This window comes from Balaenoptera ricei, chromosome 5 (assembly GCF_028023285.1).
Source record: "Balaenoptera ricei isolate mBalRic1 chromosome 5, mBalRic1.hap2, whole genome shotgun sequence".
Lineage (NCBI taxonomy): Eukaryota > Metazoa > Chordata > Mammalia > Artiodactyla > Balaenopteridae > Balaenoptera > Balaenoptera ricei.
The window spans coordinates 33,760,413-33,786,778 of record NC_082643.1 but is presented as its reverse complement, the minus strand read 5'-3'; the positions used below and the strand labels follow the sequence as shown (position 1 = coordinate 33,786,778).

Here is a 26,366-nt window from a genome sequence, read left to right as displayed (position 1 = left end):
TTGTTCTTCTGCACAATAGGAAATGATCAGCCCTTTTATGAATACCTAGTCAGTATTCTACAATTTATAATATGACATTGTCTTCTATTTTTGTATAGGAGTTGATCCCTGAATTTTATTATCTCCCTGAGATGTTTGTCAACTTCAATAATTATAATCTTGGAGTGATGGATGATGGGACAGTAGTGTCTGATGTTGAACTTCCTCCTTGGGCCAAAACCTCAGAAGAATTTGTTCGCATAAACAGATTGGTAAGATAGTAATCATCTACTCTGTCTGTCATGAGCCTTTTCTCAAAGTATCTTTCATGTGTTGGTATAATCATTAACCCTTGCTCTTCTGGGCAAAACTGTAGTTGATAGGGATAACTGAAAGTGATGTAATAGTTCATGAATCTCCATATATACTTTATAAAATCTTATTGACATGAAAGGTATAATGGTGTCTTTTATTCTTTTATGCAGAATTTAGGTTACTTTTATATGAACATGATGATTCAAGATTATAAGTGAATTTCTTGTAGAATTCTATGCTTTTTCAAATATGAGTTTCTTGTACTAGGAGAAGAACATAATTCTGTGTTCAGGTTGGAAGGCCATTGTACATTTTGATAATAGAAACAAGATTTTCAAATTATGTGCTGTATCTGTCTTTTGAAGGAAATCTTCATCTAATATTTAGAATATGAAAACTTAAAAACTGAAAAGTGCAATAATCATTGTGCTTACAAACAACTCCTCAGAATCCTCTCCCGTGGACTCTTTAATGTCCTCTGTTGTATGGGTTCTGGATTACTTTATGAAAAAATAATATTACTTTACCTTTTTACCTTTAACTTTCATAAATGCTTGGAATCAGGGAGCTTTATTCTCAGTTTTTTAAAGTAGTTTCTTTATCATACTTCATATTTCATATTAAAAATGAAACCTGGGGCTTCCCTGGTGGCACAGTGGTTAAGAATCCACCTGACAATGCAGGGAACACGGGTTCGATCCCTGGCCTGGGAAGATCCCACATGCTGCAGAGCAACTAAGCCATGCGCCACGACTACTTAGCCTGCGCTCTAGGGTCCACGAGCCACAACTACTGAGCCCGAGTGCCACAACTACTGAGCCCAAGTACCACAACTGCTGAAGCCTGCATACCTAGAGCCCGTGCTCCGCAACAAGAGAAGCCATGACAATGAGAAGCCCTCGCACCACAACGAAGAGTAGCCCCCACTCGCCGCAACTAGAGAGAAGCCCGTGCACAGCAACAAAGACCCAACAGCCAAAAAATTAAAAAATAAAACAAACAAATAAATAAATTTATTTAATAAATAAGTAAATAAATAAAATAAAAATGAAACCTAAATTGCATTGTATTTTTAATTTGCACTAAAACAAGGAAAATTATTTCATTTTAGTTTTCTTGGTATGCTTACCTTTTCTACCAACAATTATATTTTAATCCTGTACAGTATTCTAGATCCTAATTGTAATCCCATTATTACTGAAAATTCATATTTTACGTATACTGGAAGCAGTGCAGTGGGAGTGGAAAGAGCATAGGCTTTGAAGTTAGACCAGTTTTCCTAATCGTGGATAACTCAGATTGCTGGTTATGGGACCTTAGGCAATTTAACCTTTCTGAGCCTTGATTTCCTCATTGTAATTTGAAAATTATTTGTGTAAAACTGTAATTATGTATGTAAAATGCCTAGAATTTTCTCTGGCTTACAGGAGGCCTTCAGGCAATAGCACCTAACATTATTCTATCACAGTCTTAAGGTACATGTTGCATTTTGGTTTACTGCATGTATTTTTCAAGTTTTTTAAGTTAACTGTAATTAAAATGAGAGCCCAGGACAAAGCTTAGCTCTGAAAGATGTTAAAGGAGATGTCAAACTTTTAAATGTGACAGTTATCTATGGTCGTGCATTTTTTTTTTTTTTTTTATCTCCAGGGGTATGTAGATGTCAATAGAAGGTCTAGTCATTCTGCAGTTTTTTTGGGTTTTTTTTGTTATTTGCTTTCAGTAATTTTCTGTGCTTTTAAAACACATTTATTGAGGTATAATTTACATACCGTAAAATCCACCTTTTTAAAAGTGCTCGATTCAATGAGTTTTAATAAATGTATACAGTTATGTAACCATCAGCACAATCGGCTTACCTCACTCCAAAAAGTTTCCTTGTATCTGTTTGCTCCCAGTCGTGGTCCCAGGCAACCGCTGATTCTGTCTCTTTAGTTTTGCTTTTTCTAGAAATTTTATATAGATGGAATCCTGCCGTATGTAGTCTTTTTGTACCTGACTCTTTCACTTAGCATGATGTTCTTGAGATCTCCATATTGTGCATATATGAGTAATTTCTTTGTGTTGCTGCATAGTATTCCATTGTATAGATATAACACCTTTTGTTTATTTACCAGTAAACAAGGCTCTTAAGAATGTTTGCATATGTCTTAGGGTGGATATCTGTTTTCATTTCTCTTGGATAGACTCCTAGGAGTTTAATTGCTGAGTCATACGATAAGAATATATTTACCATTTTGCATTCCCACCAACAGTATGTGAAGTTTCAATTTGCCATATCCTTGCAGAGACTTGGTATTGTCAATCTTCTTTATTTTAGCTCTTCCAATGATTCATTGTGATTTTAATTTGTATTTCCCTAATGACTAATGATGTTGACCATCTTTTCACAGGCTTATTTCCTACTCTTAATATGTTCTTTGGTGAGCTATCTATTCAAATCTTTTGCCTGTTTTTTAATTGGGTTGTATGTCTTTTTATTATTTAGTTGTAAGACATCTTTATATATCCTCCATAAAAATCCTTTGTCCAACATATGTTTTGCAGATATTTTCCTCCTAGTTTGTGGCTTGTCTTTTCCTTTTTAATGGTTCCTTCTGAATCACCATTTTTTTTTTTTTTTTGAGAATTATGTTTTATTCAGTGGACTTTCTAAGTACTTCAAGCCCAGGTAGTTGGAACATCAAAAGATTACTGTTAATTAAGGAAAACCAGGTATCTGAAATTAATGAATTTAGTGCTTCTCTGTGTATGGGAAGATGCAAGAATCTGGGCTCTTTGAAGTCATTCCTTTGATATACACCTTAGCTGTCTGGGGCCAGTATCCTGTTCTTTCCCTCCTGAGTCCCCGGGGGTGCACCGTTGGGGGTGGCTGCAGTGCCTGAGGGCTTACTGTGGGGCGACAGTGTATGGCAGGCTGAATCACCATTGTGAATAAATGTTCTTGCTATTAGGTAGATGTAAAATAATATTTATATAATATTTGAAAGGTATAAATAATCATCCCCATTCTTGAGGAATATATTTTTAAAAAAATTAAAACCATGTTCTGATCATTTTATTATTGAAGCATTTTTTCTCAATTTATACTTTTAAGTCTCAAGGGAACCAACTCTCTATTAATCATTACCATATTTAAGTATTGTTAAAAATACAAAGAAATTTGTTAATGTGTTTGCTTTAAAAGAGGTCTAAGGCAGAAACATTTGAGTAAGTTATATTTAAAGCTCTTCAACAATATTTTGACAATTAAGAAAATGTAACTGTATAAAGTAACATAAGCCACTCTCCTGATAGTACCCCCATCCCTACTTTCAGTACCCTCTCTTCAGAAGAGCCAGGTCTATTTGGAACAAGTCTCACAAGGGCACCAAGGAAAAGAAGGTGGCAACTTACCAAATTGTTTTCCAATAAGATTTTGGTTTTGCCTGCTCACGCTCTAAACTTATGTATGACTATGAAATGTTAAACAGTAGTATTTTATAATACTAACTGCACATTTAATGTAACTTATTATTGAGTTATTAAACATTTGTCCCAGTGATTCCTCTTTCTCTGAGTTTTACAGATGTCTTCATAGTTTAGCTTCTGAATAAGCTTATATTCTTAACAGAACTCATAAAAATTTACTGCAAGTTAAATGCAAACATTTTACAGTCAAATATTTACATCTCTGATAATTTTAACTCATAATTAGGAAAATACTTGATTTTACTTACATGTGCCTTTAGGAAAGAATTTAATAACTCATTCATTCATTGAAAAATATTTATTATACACCTATGACGAACAAAGCTTTCCTATGGTGCAGTTCATATTGATTCGGTTTAAATTTTCCTGTTAACTTTCTGCAAGTGACTAAATTATTAGTATGGTATTTTATGTAGGTTAGCCTGTTATCGCATAAGGGGTTTATCGCCCTCGTCTTTTTGGTTTACCTCTTCAAGTCCACAGATTTTATGCAATGATTGTAGCTCATGAAATGCATACTACGTTGATCTGTGACCTTTTTGTGGTGCTAATCGGGTTCCTGATATCATTATACCTTTTGCTCATTAATCATATTTCCTGCAGCCCGTCAGGCAGCCAGACAGCACAAGTCCCTGTTTTCAGCCCTCTGTTGGCAGGTTTCTGCTTTTCCAGATTATTACAGACGATACTTTGGCTTCTCATAGCCAGAGCCACATCAAGCTGTGTGTTACAATTAAAGTCAGATGGTCCTCAGGTTGAACAGGGATATAGTGTTGCAGCTGTCTCTCTTCCTGGAACAAACCAGCACCAAGAACAGATGATCTATAGGACAGTGAATAATAACAGATTGTACGGTACTCCATTGGTAGCAGGGGATCATAGATTTAATGAACTGACATACTCATTTTAAGATACCCAGCATGTCTTTTTTAAGTATTTGGTTGCCCAAGTATTATTTCAAGGGAATAGAATATTTTTAGGAGCATGATTTTGATGGTGGACAGTAACGCTACATTTTCTTTGTGTTAGAGGACTGTAAGTGCTACCTTATCTATAACTCTATTTTACTCCCTAAGCTTTCTGCAGGTAGTGAAGATGTAAATAAGGATTTGTGAGTTGGCCTTAAGTGTTGAATTTATATACAGAAGATAATATCCTGTGTATTTTAGAAAGAAACACTTTCATAGGTCTGATTATTCTTTCAGGTATATAAATTAAATTTTCTTTGTTCTGAAGAGTTGGAATCAGGGTAAAACCAAAGCAGTCTTAACTACATCCAAGAGATTGGTCTGTTTTATTTAATACTTCCTAGACCAGAAAAAAAGTTATTCCAAATACTGCTTCAGAAATATAAATGAGAAACAGGCTCCCATACTTCCAAATAGTATGAAAATGTGTGAATTCAGCCTGCTCATCATTATCTCATGATATAAGGTCGATGTTATGGACCTATATTATACTGCCTCTTACAACCTTTGAGTTTTAAGTTGAATAAGAGACAAAGAAAATCATACTCTCAGCAGTAATATTATTTGTAAAAGTTTATAAAAGTTGGTGAAGTGGAGCATTTTGTTTTTGCTGCAGGATGTGTAATTTATTCAAGTTATAATAATAATGAAAGTAATTTGTTCATCTAACAGGTACTTACTGAGTTGCCTATCTATGTACCAGCACCGTTAGACTCAGTGAAACAGGCAGACAATACCTCTACTCTTTGGAGGTTCCTTCCTTTTTGCTAACTTAGGCTGTTGAAGTAGAAAGCTGCTCAGGGCTGAGAGGTGGCATGAATTTAGTAAAGGAAGGCTCCTGTTAATGAACTGTCCTGAGGTTACCAGTTAGAGTCACCTTTGCTTTTGTGTATCTTCTGTAGCTTCTCTCTTTCCTACTGTTTCATAAAGGTGACATGGGTTGTCACTTGCTTGAGAAGATAAAGAAAAATTAAATGAATGTGTTATCTTCTTTCCAGATAATATATGGACAGATTAAAAGTGATTTTTTTATATTGTGGTCTACGAGAAAAATAAAAATTTCAAATTTTATTTCACCACCAACCTCGTCTTTTCCTATCTATTGCTAAAATTTAAATCTCTTCAGCGTAAATCTTCATAGATCTTATATATGTGCATGAACTAGGTCAGTCTTTTCTTTTTCCTTTGTATGGAAAATTTACAATTCTTAAGTGATGAGACTAAGACTCTCTTTTCCCTGATGAAAAAGTGCTATAGATGTACATATAGCAAGACCTGCAGCTTGAGATGGCTGAATTTGTAGTGATATAGCAATTAGATTATTGTAATAGCATATTATGTTCTAAATTACAGTGTTTAGAAACACTGTAAGGTTGAAAGGTTTGCTTGAGGTTTGAAAGGGGTTGCACTTTTTTGACCTGTATTCATATCCTTGTTTCCATTTTCTGAAGAAATGGGATTCAAAACCCTGTTTCTTAAGAGAGCTGACTAAGCAACTTTTTTTTTTTTTTTTTTGAATACAAATGCCAGAAGCTAACATGCTTTTTTCATACTGTTCCTTTTCCAATTGCCTTTTCATTTTACACATTGATAATGATATGGCCAAGAATGTAAATAGTCATGGTGGTATAGTTGGTGATAATTATTCTCAACTATGGGGGTATCCTTCCCTCCACCTCCCCACTCCCTGCAGTGGCTGGATCTAAAGCCCTGGGGAATGGGGGCAGATATGTATGAATAATTTTAAAAAGCTAAAATTATTATTGTTTGGTTTGCTTTTAGTTCTGTATATCATTTACTGTGAAAATTCTAGTTCTGAATGGCCACCTAAATAAGTGAGAATAAAAAGATGTACTGTATTGATAGATTATTAATTCTCCCCAAATTTGTTTATAAATGCAATATGAGAACCAATCCAGGTCCCAGTAGGTTTGTTTTGTTTTGCTGGAATATAAAAAACTGATTGCAAAGGGTAAAGGGCCAATTATAACCACAACCCTTTCTGAGAACAAGAACAGATTTCAGAGGGACTTGCTTTACTATATATCATGAATTATTTTAAAGCTGTAGTAATTAGGGAAATTAGGAGAAAGAGACTAATCAAAGTGAACAGAGAACCCAGAAACAGACCAGGACATATAAAGAAACTTCATCTATCATAAAGTTGGTATTACAGATCTGTGGGGAAAGGAAGGACTTCTCAATTTAGATGCCAAGATAAATAGTAATTGTGTTGGTTTCCTAGGGCTGCCATAACAAAGTACCACAAACTGGGTGGCTTAAACAACAGGAATATATTGTCTCACAGTCCTGGGAGGCTAGAAGTCTGGAATCAAAGTTCAGCAGGGTTGGTTTCTTTTGAGGGTTGTGAGGGAAGAATTGGTTCCAGGCCTCTTGCTGGCTTGTATTTAGCGGTGCTCTCCTTACGTCTGTTCACATCATCCTCCCTCTATGTGTGTCTATCTCTGTGTCCAAATTTTCCCTTTTTATAAGGACATCCGTTATATTGGATTAGGGACCCACTCTACTCCAGTATGACCTCATCTTAACATAAGTAATTACATATGTAATGGCCCTATTTCCAAATAAGGTCACCTTCTGAGTTACTGGGAAGTTAAGGATTTCAACATATGAATTTGGGGGAATACCATTCAACCCATAACAGATATTAATATGGAAAAAAATTAAGTTGTAACCTTAAACCATAAACAAAAATTAAAATATATTAAAGCTTTAAAAATAAAGTAAAAAGTGAGTTAATGAATAAAAAAACAAACAAAAGGCAAAATTATAAACTTTTAGAAGATAATACAGGAGGAATTCTTTGTGATCTTGGAATAGGGAAAAGTTTTCCAAACAAGAAACAAAAAGTGAAATATGATATATTACATTAATTGACTTTTGGATGTTAAACCAACCTTGCATTCCATGAGTGTATCACCCTTGGATGATATAAATTCTTTTGATCTGTACTGTATATTTTGTTGAGAAATTATTATTTTTTAGGACTTTTTCATCTATATTCATGAGGAATATTGGGTTGTAGTTTTCTCATGATACCTTTGTATGATTTTAATATCAGGATTTATATTGGTCTCATAGAATGAGATAGAGCAAAGTGTTACCTCTTCCTCTATTTTCTGAAAGACCTTGTGAGAGATTGCTATTATTCCTTCTTTAAATGTTTAATTGGATTCACCACTGAAGCTGTCAGGACACTTTATGTGTGTGTGTGGGGGGGAAGATATTAAATTACTAAAACAATTTTTTACTTGTTATAGTTTTATTCAGATTCTCGATTTTTTTCTTGAATCAGTTTCAGTAGTTTGTGTCTTTCTAGGCATTTGGCCATTTGATCTAAGTTGTCTAATTTATTTGTATAAAGTTGTTCATTGTATGCTTTATAATCATTTTAATGTCTCTAAGGTGGGTAGTGGTATTACCTCATTCGTCCCTGATTTTTGGTAGTTTGTATCATTTTTTTCCCTTCGTCAGTCTTGCTAACGGTTTGTCAGTTTTGTTGATCTTTTCAAAGAACTGACTTTTCACTTCATTGTTTTTTCTCTGTTGTGTTTCTATTTTTTTCCTTTCATTGGATTTTCACTCTAATATTCATTGTTTCTTTCCTTCTCCTTGCTTTGGATTTGGTTTGCTCTTTTACTGGATCCTTCATTTGGAAAACTAGTTTGTTATTTTTTTTTTAATTGAAATATGGTTGATTTATAATGTGTTAATTCAGCAGAGTGTTTCAGTTATACATATATATGCATTCTTTTTTTAATATTCTTTTCCATTATGGTTCATCATAGGATACTGAATATAGTTCTCTGTGCTATACAGTAAGGAAACAAGTTTTTTTTGAGTTCTTCCTTCTTTTCTTTCTTTCTTTCTTTTTTTTAATATTTATTTATTTGACTGCACCAGGTCTTAGTTGCAGCACGCGGGATCTTTTTATTTGCAGCATGCGGGCCGTTTTAGTTGTGGCATGCGGCATGCAGGCTCTTTTACTTGTAGCATGCGGGACCTAGTTCGCTGACCAGAGATTGAACCCTGGCCCCCCTGCATCGGGAGTGTGGAGCCTTAACCGCTGGACCACCAGGGAAGTCCCTCTTCCTTCTTTTCTAATATTGGCTTTTACACCTATAAATTTCCCTTTATGTACTATTTTTGCTACATTCCATAAGTTTTGATATTTTGTTTGCTTAATTTCATTTCTCACAACATTTTCTAATTCCCCTTGTGATTTTTGACTCATGGGTTTTTCAGAAGTATACTGCTTAGTTTCTAAATATTTGTGAATTTTCCAAATTTCCTTCTGTTTTTTATTTCTAATTTAATCTCATTGTGATTGGAGAATATACTTTGTATGATTTCTGTTGTTTTAAGTGTACCGAGACTTGCTTTATGACCTAGTATGTGGTCTGTGTTAGAGAATTCTTCATTTGCTTTTGAGAAGAATGGGTATTCTTATGTTGTTGAGTGTTCTATAGGTGTCAGCTGATCAAGTTTTTATGTTTAAGTCTTCTATATCTTTGCTGATTTTGCCTATGTCTATAAACTTTTGCTAGTTAGTTGTTGAAGTTCCCAAATATTATTTTCTGTTCTGTTTTGGCTTCCTGTGTTTTTGAATCCTGCTGTTAGGTGCATATATTAATATCCAATGGCTGCTATAACGAATTACCAAAAACTTGGAGGCTTAAAACAATCGCAGTTTATTCTCTCATGGTTCTAGAGGCCGGAGGTCCAAAATCAGTGTTATACTCCCTTTAGATGATCTCTGCCTCTGTCCTCACATTGCCTTCTCCTCTTCTGTCTGTAGTGAAGTGTCTTTCCACCTTCTACTTATAAGGATACATGTGATTACATTCAGGGCCCTCCCTCATAATCCAGGATGATGCTTCCATCTCAAAATCCTGAATTTAATCACATTGCAAAGACCCTTTTTCCATATATAACATTTCCAGATTCTAGAGATAGGAACTGATATCTTTTTTTCAAGGTGGGGGCATTTTTCAGCACTATTTTCCTGAACTTCTTTTTCATCATAAATTGTCCCTCTTTGTTTCTAGTACTTTTTTAGTCTGATTTGCCTAATATTAGTATAGCCAATCCAGCTCTCTTGTGGTTACTATTTGCATGGTACATAGATTTCCATTCTTTTACTTTCAACCTATTTTGTCTTTGAATCTAAAGTCTATCTTTTGTAGATAGCATATAGTTGGATCATGTTATTTATCCAGTCTGATAGTCTCTGCTATTTAATGCTATTGTTGATATGATTGGATTCATGTCTGCCATTTTGCTGATTATGTTCTTTAGTCTTCGGTCTTACTGTTTCTCTTTTCTTACTTTAAAATTTTCTTTTATATTAAATAGATATTTCTAGTCTACCATTTTATTTCATTAATTTTTTTTTTTTTTACTATTTATTTCTTTTAGTTATTTTCTTAGTCATTACTCTAGGGACAAAATGCATCTTAATTTATCACAATCTACTTCAGATTAATATTAGATTAATTCCAGTAAAATATAGTGACTGTTCCAACTCAGCTTCATCCCCTTACCCATATTTTGTGCTCCTTTCATGTACAGTACATCTCTATATGTTATAAACCCACTGTACAGTGTTATAACTATTGTTTTATGCAATCTTATGTCTTCTAAAGAAGTTAAGAAAGGAGAAAAATGCCTATTAATTTTATTTACTACTCTACCTTGATAGAAACGTTCTGAAATGAATAGAAGAGTGCCTGAGATACTCAGCATCATGCAGGAATGAGATAATTCTCATAAAGAAAAACTTCCATACAATTGAAGTTTTTACTTTCAAATTCCAATGTTTTTCACCATTTTCCTTGAAAATAAATCTTTTTGTGAAATGGATTACACATCTCCCTGCCTCTTAAACAGAGAATAGCCTTTTCTGGTATACTCATTGTTAAATATTCAGGTATTTTTCTTGATGTCCTAAAAAGTTGAGATACATAGAGCTTTTTGTTCTTTAGCTAAAATGACCCACATTTTTCTGCCTTCTTTTAGCTTTCCTGTTAGCATTTTAGAGTTCTTACCTGTGCCAGCTGTCATTTTTCTCTGTCAGGGTTTCCAATCTTCTTTTGACCTATTATGTTATTTTATGCATATGTGGCAAGGTAAAAGCTTGAGGGATGCCCTGGTGACCCCCACTATTAAAGTTAAACAAAACTATATTGTAAAGCTCATAACCTTATCCTTACCACTACCACCTCAGAAAACAAAATAAAACAAAACCCTGCAAACAGCTCTTCTCAAAACTCTCATCTTCCTTTAAACTTTTCATAAAAACCCCCTACATACCACCCTATGGCCTTTCTGCAACCCATTCTCAATCTGGTTTTGTACACGTGTGACTCACTGGTCATTATTCTCCTTACCCAGTGGACATTCTATGCCTTTTTTTTTTTTTTTAATTAATTAATTTATTTATTTTTGTCTGTGTTGGGTCTTCGTTTCTGTGCGAGGGCTTTCTCTAGTTGCGGCAAGCGGGGGCCACTCTTCATCACTTTGCGCGGGCCTCTCACTGTCTCGTCCTCTCTTGTTGAGGAGCACAGGCTCCAGACGCGCAGGCTCAGTAGTTGTGGCTCACGGGCCTAGTTGCTCTGTGGCATGTGGGATCTTCCCAGACCAGGGCTCGAACCCATGTCCCCTGCATTGGCAGGCAGATTCTCAACCACTGCACCACCAGGGAAGCCCCTTCTATGCCTTTTTGCATATAGAATCCTGGTTTCAGGTGTAAACTGTATCTTTTACAGAGGTGTATCTTAAAAGTGTGTATGGAGAACATAATCTGCATCAGTATCTCCTAAGTTACCGTTAATAAATAAAGCACAATTATTTATTCATTCATCACATGCTTCTTGAGTACCTGCTTTGTATTGATACTATCCTAGTGGCTTAGTGTTGGTTAAGGGAAGAGAAGATGTAAACCCCCATCCTAACCTCAAAACAGTGGGGAAAAGATAGACTTTATAATAAATGGTATGGGTTAGCTGTATGAAGAAAGATAACCTTAGTTTTATTTGTCCTACCAAAAACCAAGGACTAGATATCTAAATGTGAAAAGGTGAAACAAATGCTAGAGGAAAACTTTAGTGAATTTCTGTATAACCTGAGGGTGGGAAAAACTTTCCCAACTTTGACTGAAAACCCAAAGTAACAGAAGAACTGATCACTTTGATTACATAAACACAGATAATTTTCACATAGCAAAATGCATCAGAAGCACGGTCAAAAGACAAATGACAAACTGAATAAAAATATTTGAGAATTAAAACTTAGATAAATGCTAGGGAACCTCACTTATAGAGAACTCCTAAAAATTATAGAAAAATAAACCCAACAATATAATGGAAAAATGAGCAACAATTCACAGGAAAACAAATGTCAGTGCCCCTTAAACACAGGAAAAAAAATATTCAACCTCACTCATAATAGGAGAAATATAAATTGTACTGAAATTCCATCTTCATCTTTCAGATTGGCGGTATTCCAAAAATTCACCAAGGGGCTCTGTTGACGAGGCTGTGGGAAAAGAGGCATTCTCCTACATTGCTGATGGGAATGCAAAATGACACACTCCCAATGAAGGGAAGTTTGCCAATCTCTAGCAAAGTTACCTATTTATCCTTTGACCCAGCTTACAAGTGTCTTTTCCGAAGTTACACTGGCCAAAGTAAGAAATGTCATATTCACAAGTGGAATCTATTTTCTTTAATAGTTTTGACTTTGAAATTATTAAATGTTTTATATAACTTAAAAAATAAGATCAAGAAGAGGAAAAATCCAATCTCTAGAAATTGAAAAGACTTTGGAATAAGTGACCCTAATAGGATAAGTGTACCCCTACTAGGATATGTATTATGGACAAAAGAACCAGGAAATATCTTAAACCTTTTTTATTAGCCTTATATTTAGGTAATATTGGTGTATTTCTTTTGAAACTATTATGGGTATATTGTAAATCAAGCAAATGAGTAATTGTGTTTATGTCATCAAGATCAAGATTTTTAATTTAAGAGGAAGAGATTCAAATGTAAAATCAGTAAAAATCAGAAGATTTTAGGAGCAGCCTGACAATGGTAGCCAGACTTAATTTTTTTCATGTGCCAACTGTTGATAAATATTTCAGTTACTAACTTGCACTAAACAGATGTGCAAGTGCTAACATATAAAGCAAAATTATTTGTCATGAGGAATTTAACTATCAAAGAAACCAGCATATTTCTTTTTTCTGGCCAGCAGTTTCTCTCTCAGCCAAAACTGTATGGGAATCCAGATATAAGCAAAAATCACTGTATGGTAATATTGATTTAGCATAAAAGACAGTTGGATGATCATAATTAACTGAACAATACTTGTTCAGTGCTTACATTCTTCTAGGTTCTGGGGATACAGAGGCAACCAAAACAGACAAGGCCCCCTGGCCTCATGGAATGACATGTAAATTCCAAAGGAAATCTCAATGGCCATGTTAGCTTGATGCCTCTGTCTCCAACACAGAGATAGAGTGCCTGCCACAAAAATCATAATATTCATATTTATGTGGTTGAACAACCTCTCTTCTAGGTTTATTTAGGACACACTGCCAAATTCTTACTTTCTGTGCTTCCCTTCTATAATCTCTGTTGACCATCCCCCTTCTTTAAACAGAGCACCGCTGATTAAATATGTTAATAATGTCATACTTTTATAAAAATTCACCCCAATCACCATGATTGGAATTTGGATATTCTTCCCAAGTTATTACCTGGGATATTATTTTGCAGATGGCTGATCTGATTTATTTCAGAGCAATTTTTCATAATTTAATTTCTTTAAGTTCTTAAAGTGCCTTGATGCACTGACTTTAGGGGGGGAAAAAAAAAAGGAAACCTTATGATAACGTACTGCTTGCCCAGAGCAGTTTATGTTCTCTAGAGGTTAGATGTAACAAGAAGGGAAAAGGTGGAAGGAGAGAGACTTTTTATGATAGAAAATAGAAGGCGGTTTAGAAAGTATACTATTTACCTTTTCGTTTTTAATGTTTGTGTAAATTATCACAGTAGTGTGCTGTCTGGTACAGCTGGAAGTTATTTCTGCCAGGGACTAATTGTGATGGTTGCAGAAGAAAAGTGAGACTAATGCGCTCACAATATGGGACTGGAAGTGGAATTCACAGAGGAACCGTGTTCTCCTGGTTCCCCTCACGAGCACCGTTGCTGCTGGTGATATTCCGTGGTGTTGGGAAGAGGTGCCTCCAGTCCCTCACTGCCTTTGTTCCTGGCACTGGACCATGTCACCTGCAGCGGCAGTTGATCTGAAACTCAGCATCTCTGCTGGGATGTGGGTGGAGGTTGTTCTGCCTATGGACACTTTCATGCAACTCTGCACAGTGATACCCGCTAAATGACTGCTTACTGTGGTATTTATGTCTGTGTGATTTGCCAATAACTGATGTATGTCCAAAAAATTTTTTTTCCAACTAAAAATTTTGTGTAAACCAGCAACTATCCTTAGTTATGGTAACTAGAAAATGACCTCTCCCCCAAAAGAAAGAAAAAGAAGAGAAGGATTGCGTCATACTTTCCTAGCATTACTTATTTTTACTCTATTTTAGAATTGTTTAGAAAATAAACTTTAGGATGGATATCAAAGAACTTGCAATGATAGGAATTAACGAATAGCTGTATGAGTACTGTGTAAATACGAAAAAGAAGGCCATTTTTCTCTCTATTAACAGATATTCCAAATAAGTGTTAGGTTACTTTCTACAAAGTAGATATTCTGATGTTTTTTATTTTTAAGCAAAGGCAAATTTAGTTAGCATTACTATTATAATATTAAAGAATATATTCAATTAAATGCCATGACTGTGATACTTGATTTTTATTTTACATGGAAATGTATGTCTCAGATTTTCCTGAGGCATTTTAGAATTTCTTTGGCTTAAATCAGTTTTGGATGTTTCTTTTCTTCTCTGATTTATGTCCTACTAAAAATATTTTATTTCCAACCTTGTACATTAAATAAAGTTTTTTTGATAAAATGTAGAGAATAAAGCAATAATGATCAGTACTTAGCTTTATCAGATCTTTACAATGGTCACATTTGCTTCAGGTTTTTTTTCTAAGTGATTATTACAAAAAGAATTGAAACCTTGCAAAAACCAGTTCTCTTTCCTCCCATTCTAAAGGTAATGTCTTGAAAGTAATCACCGTTCTATGTGGGGCATTTATTTCTCATGCACGTTTTATAATATAATTTCATACTCAGCATTAAAAAAACTTTTTAAAACATTTGGGAATAATTTCAAACTTAGAAAAAGTTGCAAAAATAAAAATAGCTCACAGAATTCACTATTGGTAACATTTTATACACCCTGCCTTTTTTTACGTGAGCTTTCTCCCTCCCCTCCTTCCTCTCCCTTCCTTTCCCCACCCCACTCCCCTCCGTGTGTGTGATTACAAATTAATACACATTTATGTGTATGTATATATATATATATATATATATATATATATATGCATATATATAGAATATACACACATATATGTAATATTTTTACTGTATCATTTGAGGGTAAATTACGTGCTTCATGGCCCTTTACCCCCAAATACTTCAGTATGTATCCCCATAGAATAGTGATCTTTTCTTACGTAACCATAGTAACAGTTACCATTTCATAAATTTAAATTAATGTAACATGTGTAATCTACTTTCCATGTATCAGTTTTGTTAGCTAACGTGATAATGTTCTTTATAGAATTTTTACCTTACTATACAAGGTCCAGTCTAGGGTAAATTATTGCTTTTAGTTGTCATTTAAGTTCTTAGAAGAAGTCACTTTTCCTATAATCCTGTTTTATTAGTTTCCTGGGGCTGCTCTGACAAAGTACTATAGACTGGGTGCCTTAAGCAATAGAAATTTATTATCTCACAGTTCTGGAAGCTAGAAGTATGAGATCATGGTGTCAGCAGGATCATGCCCCCTCGAAGGCAGTGGGGAAGGATCTGTTCCAGGCCTCTCTCTCAGCTCTCAGTGTTTGGTGGTTCCTTGGCTTGTAGCAACAAACGCCAATCTTCATATGGCTTTCTCCCTGTGTGCATGTCCATTTCTGTGTCCAGATTTTCCTCCTTTTATAAGGACAGTAGACATATTGAATTAGGGCTCACCCTAATGATTTCATTTTAACCTCATTACCTTTGTAAAGGCCTTCTCTCCAAATAAAGTGACATTCTACAGTACTGGGGGTTAGAACTCCTATATGTTTTAGGGGGGGAATACAACTTAACCATTATCAACCACTTAACCTGTCTTTTCCAGAACATTCTTTGAAATTGTCTTTTTAATGATATCCTCTCAATTTTATTTTCATTAGTCTATATTACAGTTATTCTATATACCAGAAAATTGTATATAATGGATTCTGATTCATATGCCTCTTAGAAGTAAAATGGCATAAGCTGTGACCCAGATTCCTTGAAGAAATTTAATCTGCATCTCAGAAGCAGATCACTTGTATATATTTCTGGATCATCCTGAGAACATTTCATTCGGCATCACAGGAAATCATATAAAACAACTGTTTTTCTTTATGCTATTTCAAGATGCTTCTAAATTGGATACCCCCTAAATTGGAGACTCTATATTGCTTTTACCTTAGTGGTTACATATAGGCTTTTTGACTCATAGCATGGCATACAATCCATGTCTTTACAATCTGTCTGTGTACTTCCCCAAATTCATCTCTTGCAGAAGATAGTTTAGTCATACTGATCAACTTACACACTCTAAAAGTGCTGTGTTCTCTCACGTTTTATAAGCTACTTCTTTTGCTTGGAAAAATTCCGCATTGCTCCTCCAACCAATACTTCTCCTTTCCCCCTTCTCTTTTCCCTTCCCCTAACCCCCAACCTTCACTTAGCTGATTTCTGCACATTTTTCAGAATTCCCTTGGGGAAGCTTTAATTATACCTCCATCCACGCTCCAACGCTCCACCACCACCAAAATACACCAACAGAGTCTGCCTTAGATGCTCCTCCTGTGTGTTCTTTTAGCTACACATGCACACTTCTAGCATTTTGATGGTCTTTCTATTTACCTGTTTCCTCCACAAAATGTTGAGCCACTTGAGGACTGCTCTTATTTTTCTTTGCATCCCCAGGCCTATCACAATATATGGCCCATAATGGGTACTAAAGGCATGTTTGCTGTAAGAATGAATAAAAAATGGATGAGTCGTCCAAAGGTATCAGGGAGAACCAAAATGCTTCAGGACAACAGTAGAACTTAGTGTTTTCTTTGAGGGCCAGCTCTGCTCATTTTGCAGTGTCTGCCTGGAACATGCCGTCAATGATTAATAGTTTCTGCCATGATCACAGGGGAGGGGAATTTAGCCTTTAGCTTCTGTATGTCTCAAACCTGAGTCCTAGTCCATTGGTTTGAGAGATCATATCCAATGCTGAGAGTCATGAAATAAGTTGCACAAAGACTACAAGCAGGATAAGCATAGTATTTCAATAAAATTCAGGTAGTTTAGTAAAGATAATTTCTGGTTAAGTACATGATTAATGCAGAAAACATATGAATAGCAACTATACAGCATATTGTAAAGAAAAGATAAAGAATTAAAGTTAGGTAGCAAAAATTCTGCAACCATGCTTTCTTTGAATTTTAAGGTTTTACATTTTAATTTCTTGCGGTATATTTATATTTCACAGTATAGGTTGCAGTTTTCAAAGTGCTATTGAAAAACTACTCCAAATGAATACATGTAAAATTTCTACCATCACGAATGTCTCTGAATTAATATTTTCCTCTATTACTTACAAAATATAATATTTTTATTCAAAAACACGAAAGAATCTTTCTACAAACCATGTTTTGTATCAATCACAATAGTTATTTTCCAATAAAAGCCAAATTATTTTTTTGTTCAACATAGTAGAAACATTTTTTTTCCTATAAAGTGTTTTTATTTTTATTTAATTAAATTAATTAATTTATTTATTTAGGCTGCATTGGGTCTTTGTTGCTGTGCGCGGGCTTCTCATCATGGTGGTTTCTCTTGTTGCAGAGCACGGGCTCTAGATGCACGGGCTTCAGTAGTTGAGGCACACGGGCTTGGTAGTTGCAGCACGTGGGCCCTAGAGCGTGCGGGCTTCAGTAGTGGTGTGTGGGCTCAGTAGTTGTGGCTCGCAGGCTCTAGAGCACTGGCTCAGTAGTCGTTCCTTAGTTGTTCTGTGGCATGTGGGATCTTCCCGGACCAGGGATCGAATAGTAAATATGTGATTTTTTTTTTCTTTTTCAATGATATCTTTATCCTTTTTACTTTCTTAGTCCCATATTTATCTAGGACTGTACATTTCACCATCTCACTTATTTCTCTTCAACCAAATGAATGTCTATGGAGAAAAATTCTCTGGTGAACATCTTATGTTCCCTTATTTCCCTCTTTCTACCTTTTTAATCTTTCCTGCAGTAGAGAAGAGGCTAAAATGTATTTCAGTATCCTTTATAATTTTGTGTTATGCTCGTTATATATTTTCCACAAACAAAATTTATTCATTTTTTGCTTTGTTTAGTAAGTTTCTTTTCATTAAAGTTTAGATTTTTAGAAAGATAATAATAACTAATATTCATTGAGCACTTAGTATGCATCAGAGGTTGTTGTAAGCAGTTTTGGATTAACTCATTTAATCATCACAGTAGTCCTATGATGTGAGTGCTATTATTCCTTCACTCTATAGCTTAGAAAATTGAGGAATAGAGAGGTTATGTAACTTGCCAAGGTCACAGAATTGATCAATGTCGAGCTGGAATTCCAAAGCAAGAACTCTGTGTTATTAAGTTATGTACTATACTGCCTGCAATGAAATTATACTGCTGCATATCTATTAATTAAATTTTACTTGCACAAATGAGCTCATACCTATTTTCAGAATACATTTTTATATCCTATACATTGAGTGAAAATATGCATTTAGTGTTCAATAAAAAAAATACTTTTATCAGTTTTCATCAGAAGAAAATTAAAATCTAAAAATTCATTTATTGATTTAAAAATTAGTGAAAAGGAAAATTCAGGTTATAAAAATGCAGGATATAAAATTGCATGTTTATGGAGAGTAACACCAAAAAAAAAAAGAAAAATGGTGGAATAGGAGTTTACTACCATTTTGCCCTCAGAGAACACTGATTTTTACAATCGCCAGGTACAGGACTGCCTTTGTGGAAGTCTAGGAGTCCAGCAGAGTTCTAACACATTGTTGGAGAAAAAAAATCCCAGATTGGACACATTGAAGAGAGTAAGAGGAAGAGTTTCCCTTTAGCCATGTCCTCCATCCCCTAAAGCAGCATAGCTCTCAGGAAAAAGTGAGAGCATGTGAGTGAGCACCCAGCTTCCCCACCTGTGTGGGACACTGCCAAAGAGGCCCACTTCTGTCTATTCCCATCCAGAATTCTGAGGTGTGCTGTACTATGGGAGATGGGGAATGAATGAGAGAATGACTAGCAGCAGGGTTCTCAGAGGGTATCAAAAGGACAAGAATCCTACTAACTGCTTTATGGGCTTCATTAGGAAGCCCTCCTGTGAACTCCTAGAAATGTTTCTCCTGCAGATACCTCCAGCTGGCCCACATATCCTCCCATCCTGTAGCTACCTCCCTGTGTATGCCCCTGAAAGCAGCAAATGCAAACCTTTACAGGTAACATGTGAGCATGTGCAGAAAGCTGGCTTAACTCTGTGGGATTGGGAGAAAGTGCATAAACTTGAACATTAAGCATCACTTTAAGGAAAGCAAACAGGAGGCTGTCAGCACATGGCCTGGCTTTGTATGATCAAGAGAAGGCATTCAGTATTAAGAATTATCCCCCAAGAGGGAACAAGAAGTGTGGAGCATGAGTGTCCATAGAAAAGGTATGAGAAAGCCTCAGAATGGCTAGCAGGCCAACAAGAGGCCAACTAGAGGTATTTCTCTCCCAAAGCCAGTCAGTAAAAACTGGAGGAGGTGACTACTTCTTTAAATGTGAAGACAGCAATGCAAGAGTTCAAGGAACATTAATGATCAAGGAAATGTGACACCACCAAAGGAACTCAGTAATATTCCAGTAAGCAATCCCAAAGAAACAGAGAGCTGCAATTTGCCTGATAAAGAATTCAAAATAGTTGCTGCAAGAATCATGCTGAGAAGTAAGAAAACAGAGAAAGACAATTCAGTGAAGTCAGGAAAACAACACATGAACAAAATGAGAAGTTTAACAGAGAGGTAGTAATCTTTAAAAAAATAAATTCTGGAGCTGAAGATTACAAAGAATGAAATGAAAACTGCAAGAGAGAGCATCAACAGCCGACTTGATAAAGCAGAAGAAAGAATCTGTGAAGTTGAACATAGGTCGTCTGAAATTATCCAGAGTAGAACAAAGCAAAAGGAATGAAAAAGAGTGAAGAAATAGATAACAATACATTAATAGTGTGGGATTTCATTACTCCACTTTCAACAATGGATGGATCATCCTGGTAGAAAACCTTTAAGAAAACACTGGACTTGAACTAACATTAGAACAAATGGACCTAACAGACATATGCAGAACATTACATCCAACAACAGCAGAGCACACATTCTTCTCACATGCATTCTGAACATTCTCCAAGATAAATCACAAGTTACAAAACAAGTCTTAAATTTAAGAAGACTGAAACCATACCAAGTGTTTTTTTTTTTTTTCCAGATGACAGTGGCATAAAACTAAAAATTATTAATAGGAGGAAACCTGGAAACTTCACAAATATATGGAATTTAAACAACACACTCTTGAACTAATGGGTCAAAGAAGACATCAAAACAGAAATCAAAAACATCTTGAAACAATTGAAAATGAAACACAGTATATCAAAACCATGGGATGCAGCAAAAGCAGTTTTGAGAGGGATGTTTATAGTGATAAACATCTTATTAAGAAAAAAGAATGACCTCAAGTAAACAACTTAACTTTACACCTCAAAGAACTAGAAAATGAACAAACTAAGCCCCAAGTTAGCAGAAGTAAGGAAATAACAAAGATCAGAGAAGAAATAAATAAATTAGAGATCAGAAAGACAAAAGAAAAGATCAACAAAATTAGGAGCTGTTTTTTTTTAAAATAACAACAAAATTGACAAACCTGTAGCTAGACTTAATAAGAAAAAAAGAAGATACAAATAAGATCAGAAATTAAATTGGAGACCTTACAACCAATACCACTGACATGGAAAAAATCATAAGAAACTATTGTAAATTATTATACATCAACAAATTTATAGTCTAGAAGAAATAGATAAAATATTTTTACAAACGTACAACTTGTCAACTAAATCATGAATAAATAGAAGATCTTAACAGACCAGTAATGATTAAGGAGTTTAAATCAATAGTCAGAAACCTTTCAACAAAGAAAATCCCAAGACCTGATGGCTTTACTGGTGAATTCTACTAATACTAATACTTAAAGAAGAATTAAAATTAATTCTTTGCAAATTCTTCCAAAAAATTGAAGAGGAGGGAACACTTCCAAACTCATTTTGCGAGGCCAGCATTATCCTGATACCCAAGCCAGACATGGATACAACAAAAAAAGAAAACTACAGGTCAGTATCCTTATTTGACAAAATCCAACATTCTTTTATGATAAAAACTGTCAACAAATTATGTATAGAAGGAATGTTCCCCACCATAAGAAAGGCCAGATAGGAGAAGCCTACAGCCAACATCATAATCAGTGGTGAAAAACAAAGTGTTTCATCTAAGATCAGGAACAAGACAAGTGTGCTTACTCTCACCACTGCTATTTAACATAGTACTTGAAGGCCTAGCTAGAGCAATTAGGTGAGAAAAAGAAATGAAAAGTATCTATATCAGAAAGGAAGAAGTAAAGTGACATCTCTGTTTGCAGATTTCACTATCACATTTAGAAAACCCTAAAAACCACATACACACACAGTTAGAACTAATAAATTCAGTAGTTGCAGGGTACAAAATCAATATACAGAAATCAGTTGTATTTCTATACACTAACAATGAAATATCAGAAAGAGAAATTAAGGAAACAGTCCCATTTATAGTAGCATCAAAAAGATAAAATACTTAGGAATAAATTTAACCAAGGTGGTGAAAGAACTGTACACTGAAAACTGTAAGACATTGATGAAAGAAACAGGAAGTCTGAAATAAATGGAGATATATCCTGTGTTCATGGATTAGAAGAATTAATATTGTTAAAATATCCATACTACCCAAAGTGTTCTATAGATTTAGTGCAATCTCTATTAAAATTCTATTGGCGTTTTTCACAGAAATGGAAAAAAAAAAACAATCCTAAAGTTCATATGGAACCATAGAAGACCGCAAATAACCAAAGTAATGGAACCATAGAAGACCGCAAATAACCAAAGTAATCTTGAGAAGAGCAAAGCTGGCAGCATCACACTTTATGATTTCAAACTCTGTTACAAAGCTGCAGTAATCAAAACAGTATGGTACTGGCATTAAAAAAAAAAAAAAACCCACACACATTGACCAATGGAGCAGAATAGAGAGCCCAGATATAAACCCACTCGTATACAGTCTATTAATCTTTGGCAAGGGTGCCAAGAATATAGCATGGCGAGGGAAGGATAGTCTCTTCAAAGTGGTATTGGGAAAACTGGTTATCCACATGCAAAAGAATGAAACTCCTGTCTTACACTAGTCACAGAAATTAACTAGAAATGAATTTAAGGCTTAAATGTGAGAAATGAAACTGTAAAACTTCTAGAAGATAACATAGGGGAAAAGCTCCTTGACATTGGTATTGTCAACGATTTTTTGGATGTGACACCAAAAGCAAAAATAAACAAATGGGACTACATAAAACTAAAAAGCTTCTGCACAGCCAAGGAAATAAACAAAATGAAAAGGTAACCTATGGAATGGGAGAAAATATTTTCAAATCATATATTTGAAAAGGGATTAATATCCATAATACGTAAGGAACTTATACAACTTAATTTTTTTTTAAACCTGATTAAAATATACGCAAAGGACCTGAATAGACATTTTTCCAAAGAAAACACACAAATGGTCAACAGGTACATGAAAAGTTGTTCAGCATCGCTAATCATCAGGGAAATGCAAATCAAAACCATAATGTGATAATCACCTTACACCTGTCAAGGTGGCTTTTATCAAAAAGACAATATAAAACAAGTGTTGGCCAGAATGTGGAGAAAAGAGAACCCTGTACATTGTTGATGGGAATATAAATTGGTATGGCCATTATGGAATGTAATATGAAGTTTCCTCAAAATATTAAAAATAGAACTACCATATGATCCAACAATCCCACTTCTGAGTATATATCCAAATGATACAAAATCAGCATCTCAAAGAGATATGTGCATCCCCATGTTCATTGCAACATTATTCACAATAGCCAAGATATGGGAACAACCTAAGTGTCCAGCAGTGGTTGAATGGATGATATGGTATATGTACCGTGGAATAGTATTCAGCCATGAGTGAGAAGGAAATCTTGCCATTTGCAACGATGAACCTAGAGAATATTACACGTCGTTAAATTAGCTAGGCAGAGACTGACAAATGTTGTATGATATCACTTATATGTGGAATCTAAAAAAAAGTCAAACTCACAGAAACAGTAGAATTGTGGTTACCAGTGTCTGGGGGTTAGAAGAGATGCAGAGATGCTGGTCAAAGGGTAGAAGCCTTTAGTTGTAAGATGAAAAGCTCTGAAGATCTAATGGACACCATAAAATGAAAACCTACAGTTAATACTATAGTTAATAATGCTGTGTTGTATAGTTGAAAATTGCCAGAAGAATAGACCTTAAGCATATACACACACAAAAAAATGGTAGAACTATGTAAGTTGATAGATGTGTTGGTTAACCTCATTGAGGTAATCATTTCACAAAGTATACATATGTGATGTCATCACAGTGTATACTTTAAATATATACAGTTTTATTTATCAGTTGTACTTCAATAATGCTAAAAATTTTTGAAAATAAAATTGTTTATGTGTATGATATCTAAGCATTTAAAAAATTATAAAGGAATATATGAACATCTTAATAGTTGATGTTTGGGTGTTTTTGTCTTACTCTTTCCTTCTCAAATTTCTATAGTGAGTAGTTCTTGTTTTTAATAACAAAAACAAATATATTGTGTTTGGAATATGGTAATGTGTGGTGTATTGTACATTAGATAAAAGTTTAGTAATCTACAGGAAAATGTGTTGAGGGAAAAATTTTTTTCAATCACTCTAAAGAATCACCTACTAATAGAATACAAAGATTATTGGTTTATTTACTAAACAGAGATTGATTTAAAATGTCCCTTGCCCAGGCACTGACATTTGACAAGTGCCATGTGAAATGAATAAACATATTCATAAACATTCATTCATCTGGAAAATGTATGAAATGATTAGGAAATTATGGGATTTTCTATATGGCTGTAGCATAGGTTTCTTGGGAAAGAATAGCCAAGGATGAGGCTTGAGAAGTAGGTTGAGGCCACATTTATGAAGAGTTCTTTATACCTTGCTAAGGAGTTAGTATTTCATCTTATAGACAGTGAGGAACCACTCATGGAAGGGAGATAATTATGTTTAATTTATTCATTAGAAAGATAACAATGTGGATTTTGTACTAGACTTGGGAAAAAGTAGATACCGGAAAATCAGTTAGGAGGCTTAGTTAAAGGGAACTAAGGAAGAGATGATGATGACCTTAGTTAAAACAGTGGCAGAGGGGATAGAGGAGAGATTCTGAATATCTTAATAATAATAGACATAAGAGGAAGAAGTTGAAGATGATCTTGAGATTTTTAACTAAGGTTATGGGGTAAATTATCTTACTAAAATAGGTATTACAGGAGGAGGAAGAAATAGGCTTCTTGAGAAAGATAAATTCAGTTTGTTTCAAACACATTATAGTTGAGATTATATTTTTATATATATTTCAAAATATATTAAGGTAAGAAATTTTAATAAATAAGCTAAAAGATAGTTTTATTAAGTTACTTTTGAAATCCTGTTTTATCTAAGTACAGTAAAAGATAATATTAACATAATTGATTAATTAGAACATCTTTTTCTGACTCCTGGTTCATTTTCACCACACTACCCTTTCTTATCTCTTATTTGGACTATCTAATAGCTTCCTTCTGGTTTCCCTACTCTTTATACATTTAATATGCCCCTGATAAATTTATCTTCCAAATGGACAGTGCAGTCATATTGTTCTCATGCATTTAAATCATGATTCCGAGTGTATAGTAGTGTTTATTCAGGTAACCCCTGGTGTCAGGTGGAATTCCTTCTTAGAGAATAACTCCCACCAATCTCTCTATTAAGACTTCCACTACACATAGAAATTATGGCTGCAATATATTGTCACAGGAATTCTGTGTCTCAGACATTCTTTTTCAGATATCTCTTATACTGAGTGAGATCTGTTCCCTATAATTTCTTCCCATAGATACTCCTTCTATCTCCAAGACCTCCCCCCCCCCGAAAAAAAAAGCAAATTTAAACCTCACTTTAGTCCTTCTGATATGTAATAAAATAACCATGACTGCCAGGTCTTTTTTGTTTCTGTGAAATCTAGGTGTACTTTTTATTTATTTTATGACTCTCTTTACCATTTATTGAACCTACTGTTATTAACGATATTTTCCCTCCCTCTAATTACTTATAAATGGTGGCTTTAACTATATATGATTCACAGAATATTCATTGATCGACCTACGATTCTAATTCAAATAAATTTAAGTAACATAATAATCATATGTAATGGATTCCAGATCAACTACCTCAATAATTTTGTAAAATTGTATGATAAATGCATCAACATGCATAATGTATATTTACTCATACTCAGAATATTAGGAGAGTAGTCCCAGGTCTTCAGTGTTAGCTAACTTGTGACCATGGTTAAGTTACTTAATTTCTCTTTGTAGTAAATAAATAGTGGGTATTGAATCTGGGAAGTAGGTTTTAAGCATTATGACAGATTTAGAATACGTGTAATACTGAATGATCACAAGGCCACTAAAGCAAGGGAATTGTGATGTAAAAGAAGATGAAATCTTCTCTACTGTGGTAACGTAAAATAATGACAAGTAACGCTTTTTTGATGTGGAAATGCACGCGGTAGAGAAAACTAATAGGTGAGCCCTATCGGTGAGTTTCTTACAAGGACATCTGAAGCTATTTATTACTCCTGTGAAAATGTGTTTGGCCTACTCTTTACGTAAAAGTGTCTGCAATTCATGAATTAAGTGTTTGTAATCTAGCACTGGTTGATAGAATCTGCATTTCAACTCCAAAGAAATTAGTGGTTATAGACAACTTGAGGTCGATGATGCCATAAGAGATATAAACTATGAAATCAGGGTCTGGAGTTGTAGAGGTGAAGGAGAAATATTTTATTATAATGCATGACTTGCATGTAGGGAAAAGCATTTAAAAATATTTTCACACATTTCTTTCATCACTTCTAAAGTCCAGTGTTTCATTCAGCAAATATTTATTGGTCCTTACCAAGTTCCAAACACTATGCTTAATTCTGGGAACA

The 26,366-nt window shown here is 34.6% G+C and overlaps 1 protein-coding gene across 3 annotated transcripts in view; it reads left to right on the top strand.

The window, feature by feature from the left end:
* The window catches only part of LRBA (LPS responsive beige-like anchor protein), a 737,360-nt gene that overhangs the window by 584,745 nt on the left and 126,249 nt on the right, over positions 1-26,366 (top strand). For all 3 annotated transcript variants that reach the window (XM_059922597.1, XM_059922598.1, XM_059922596.1), the window contains exon 47: positions 99-251. In XM_059922597.1, the coding sequence (XP_059778580.1) occupies positions 99-251 (153 nt within the window). The remainder of the gene's footprint in view (positions 1-98; positions 252-26,366) is intronic.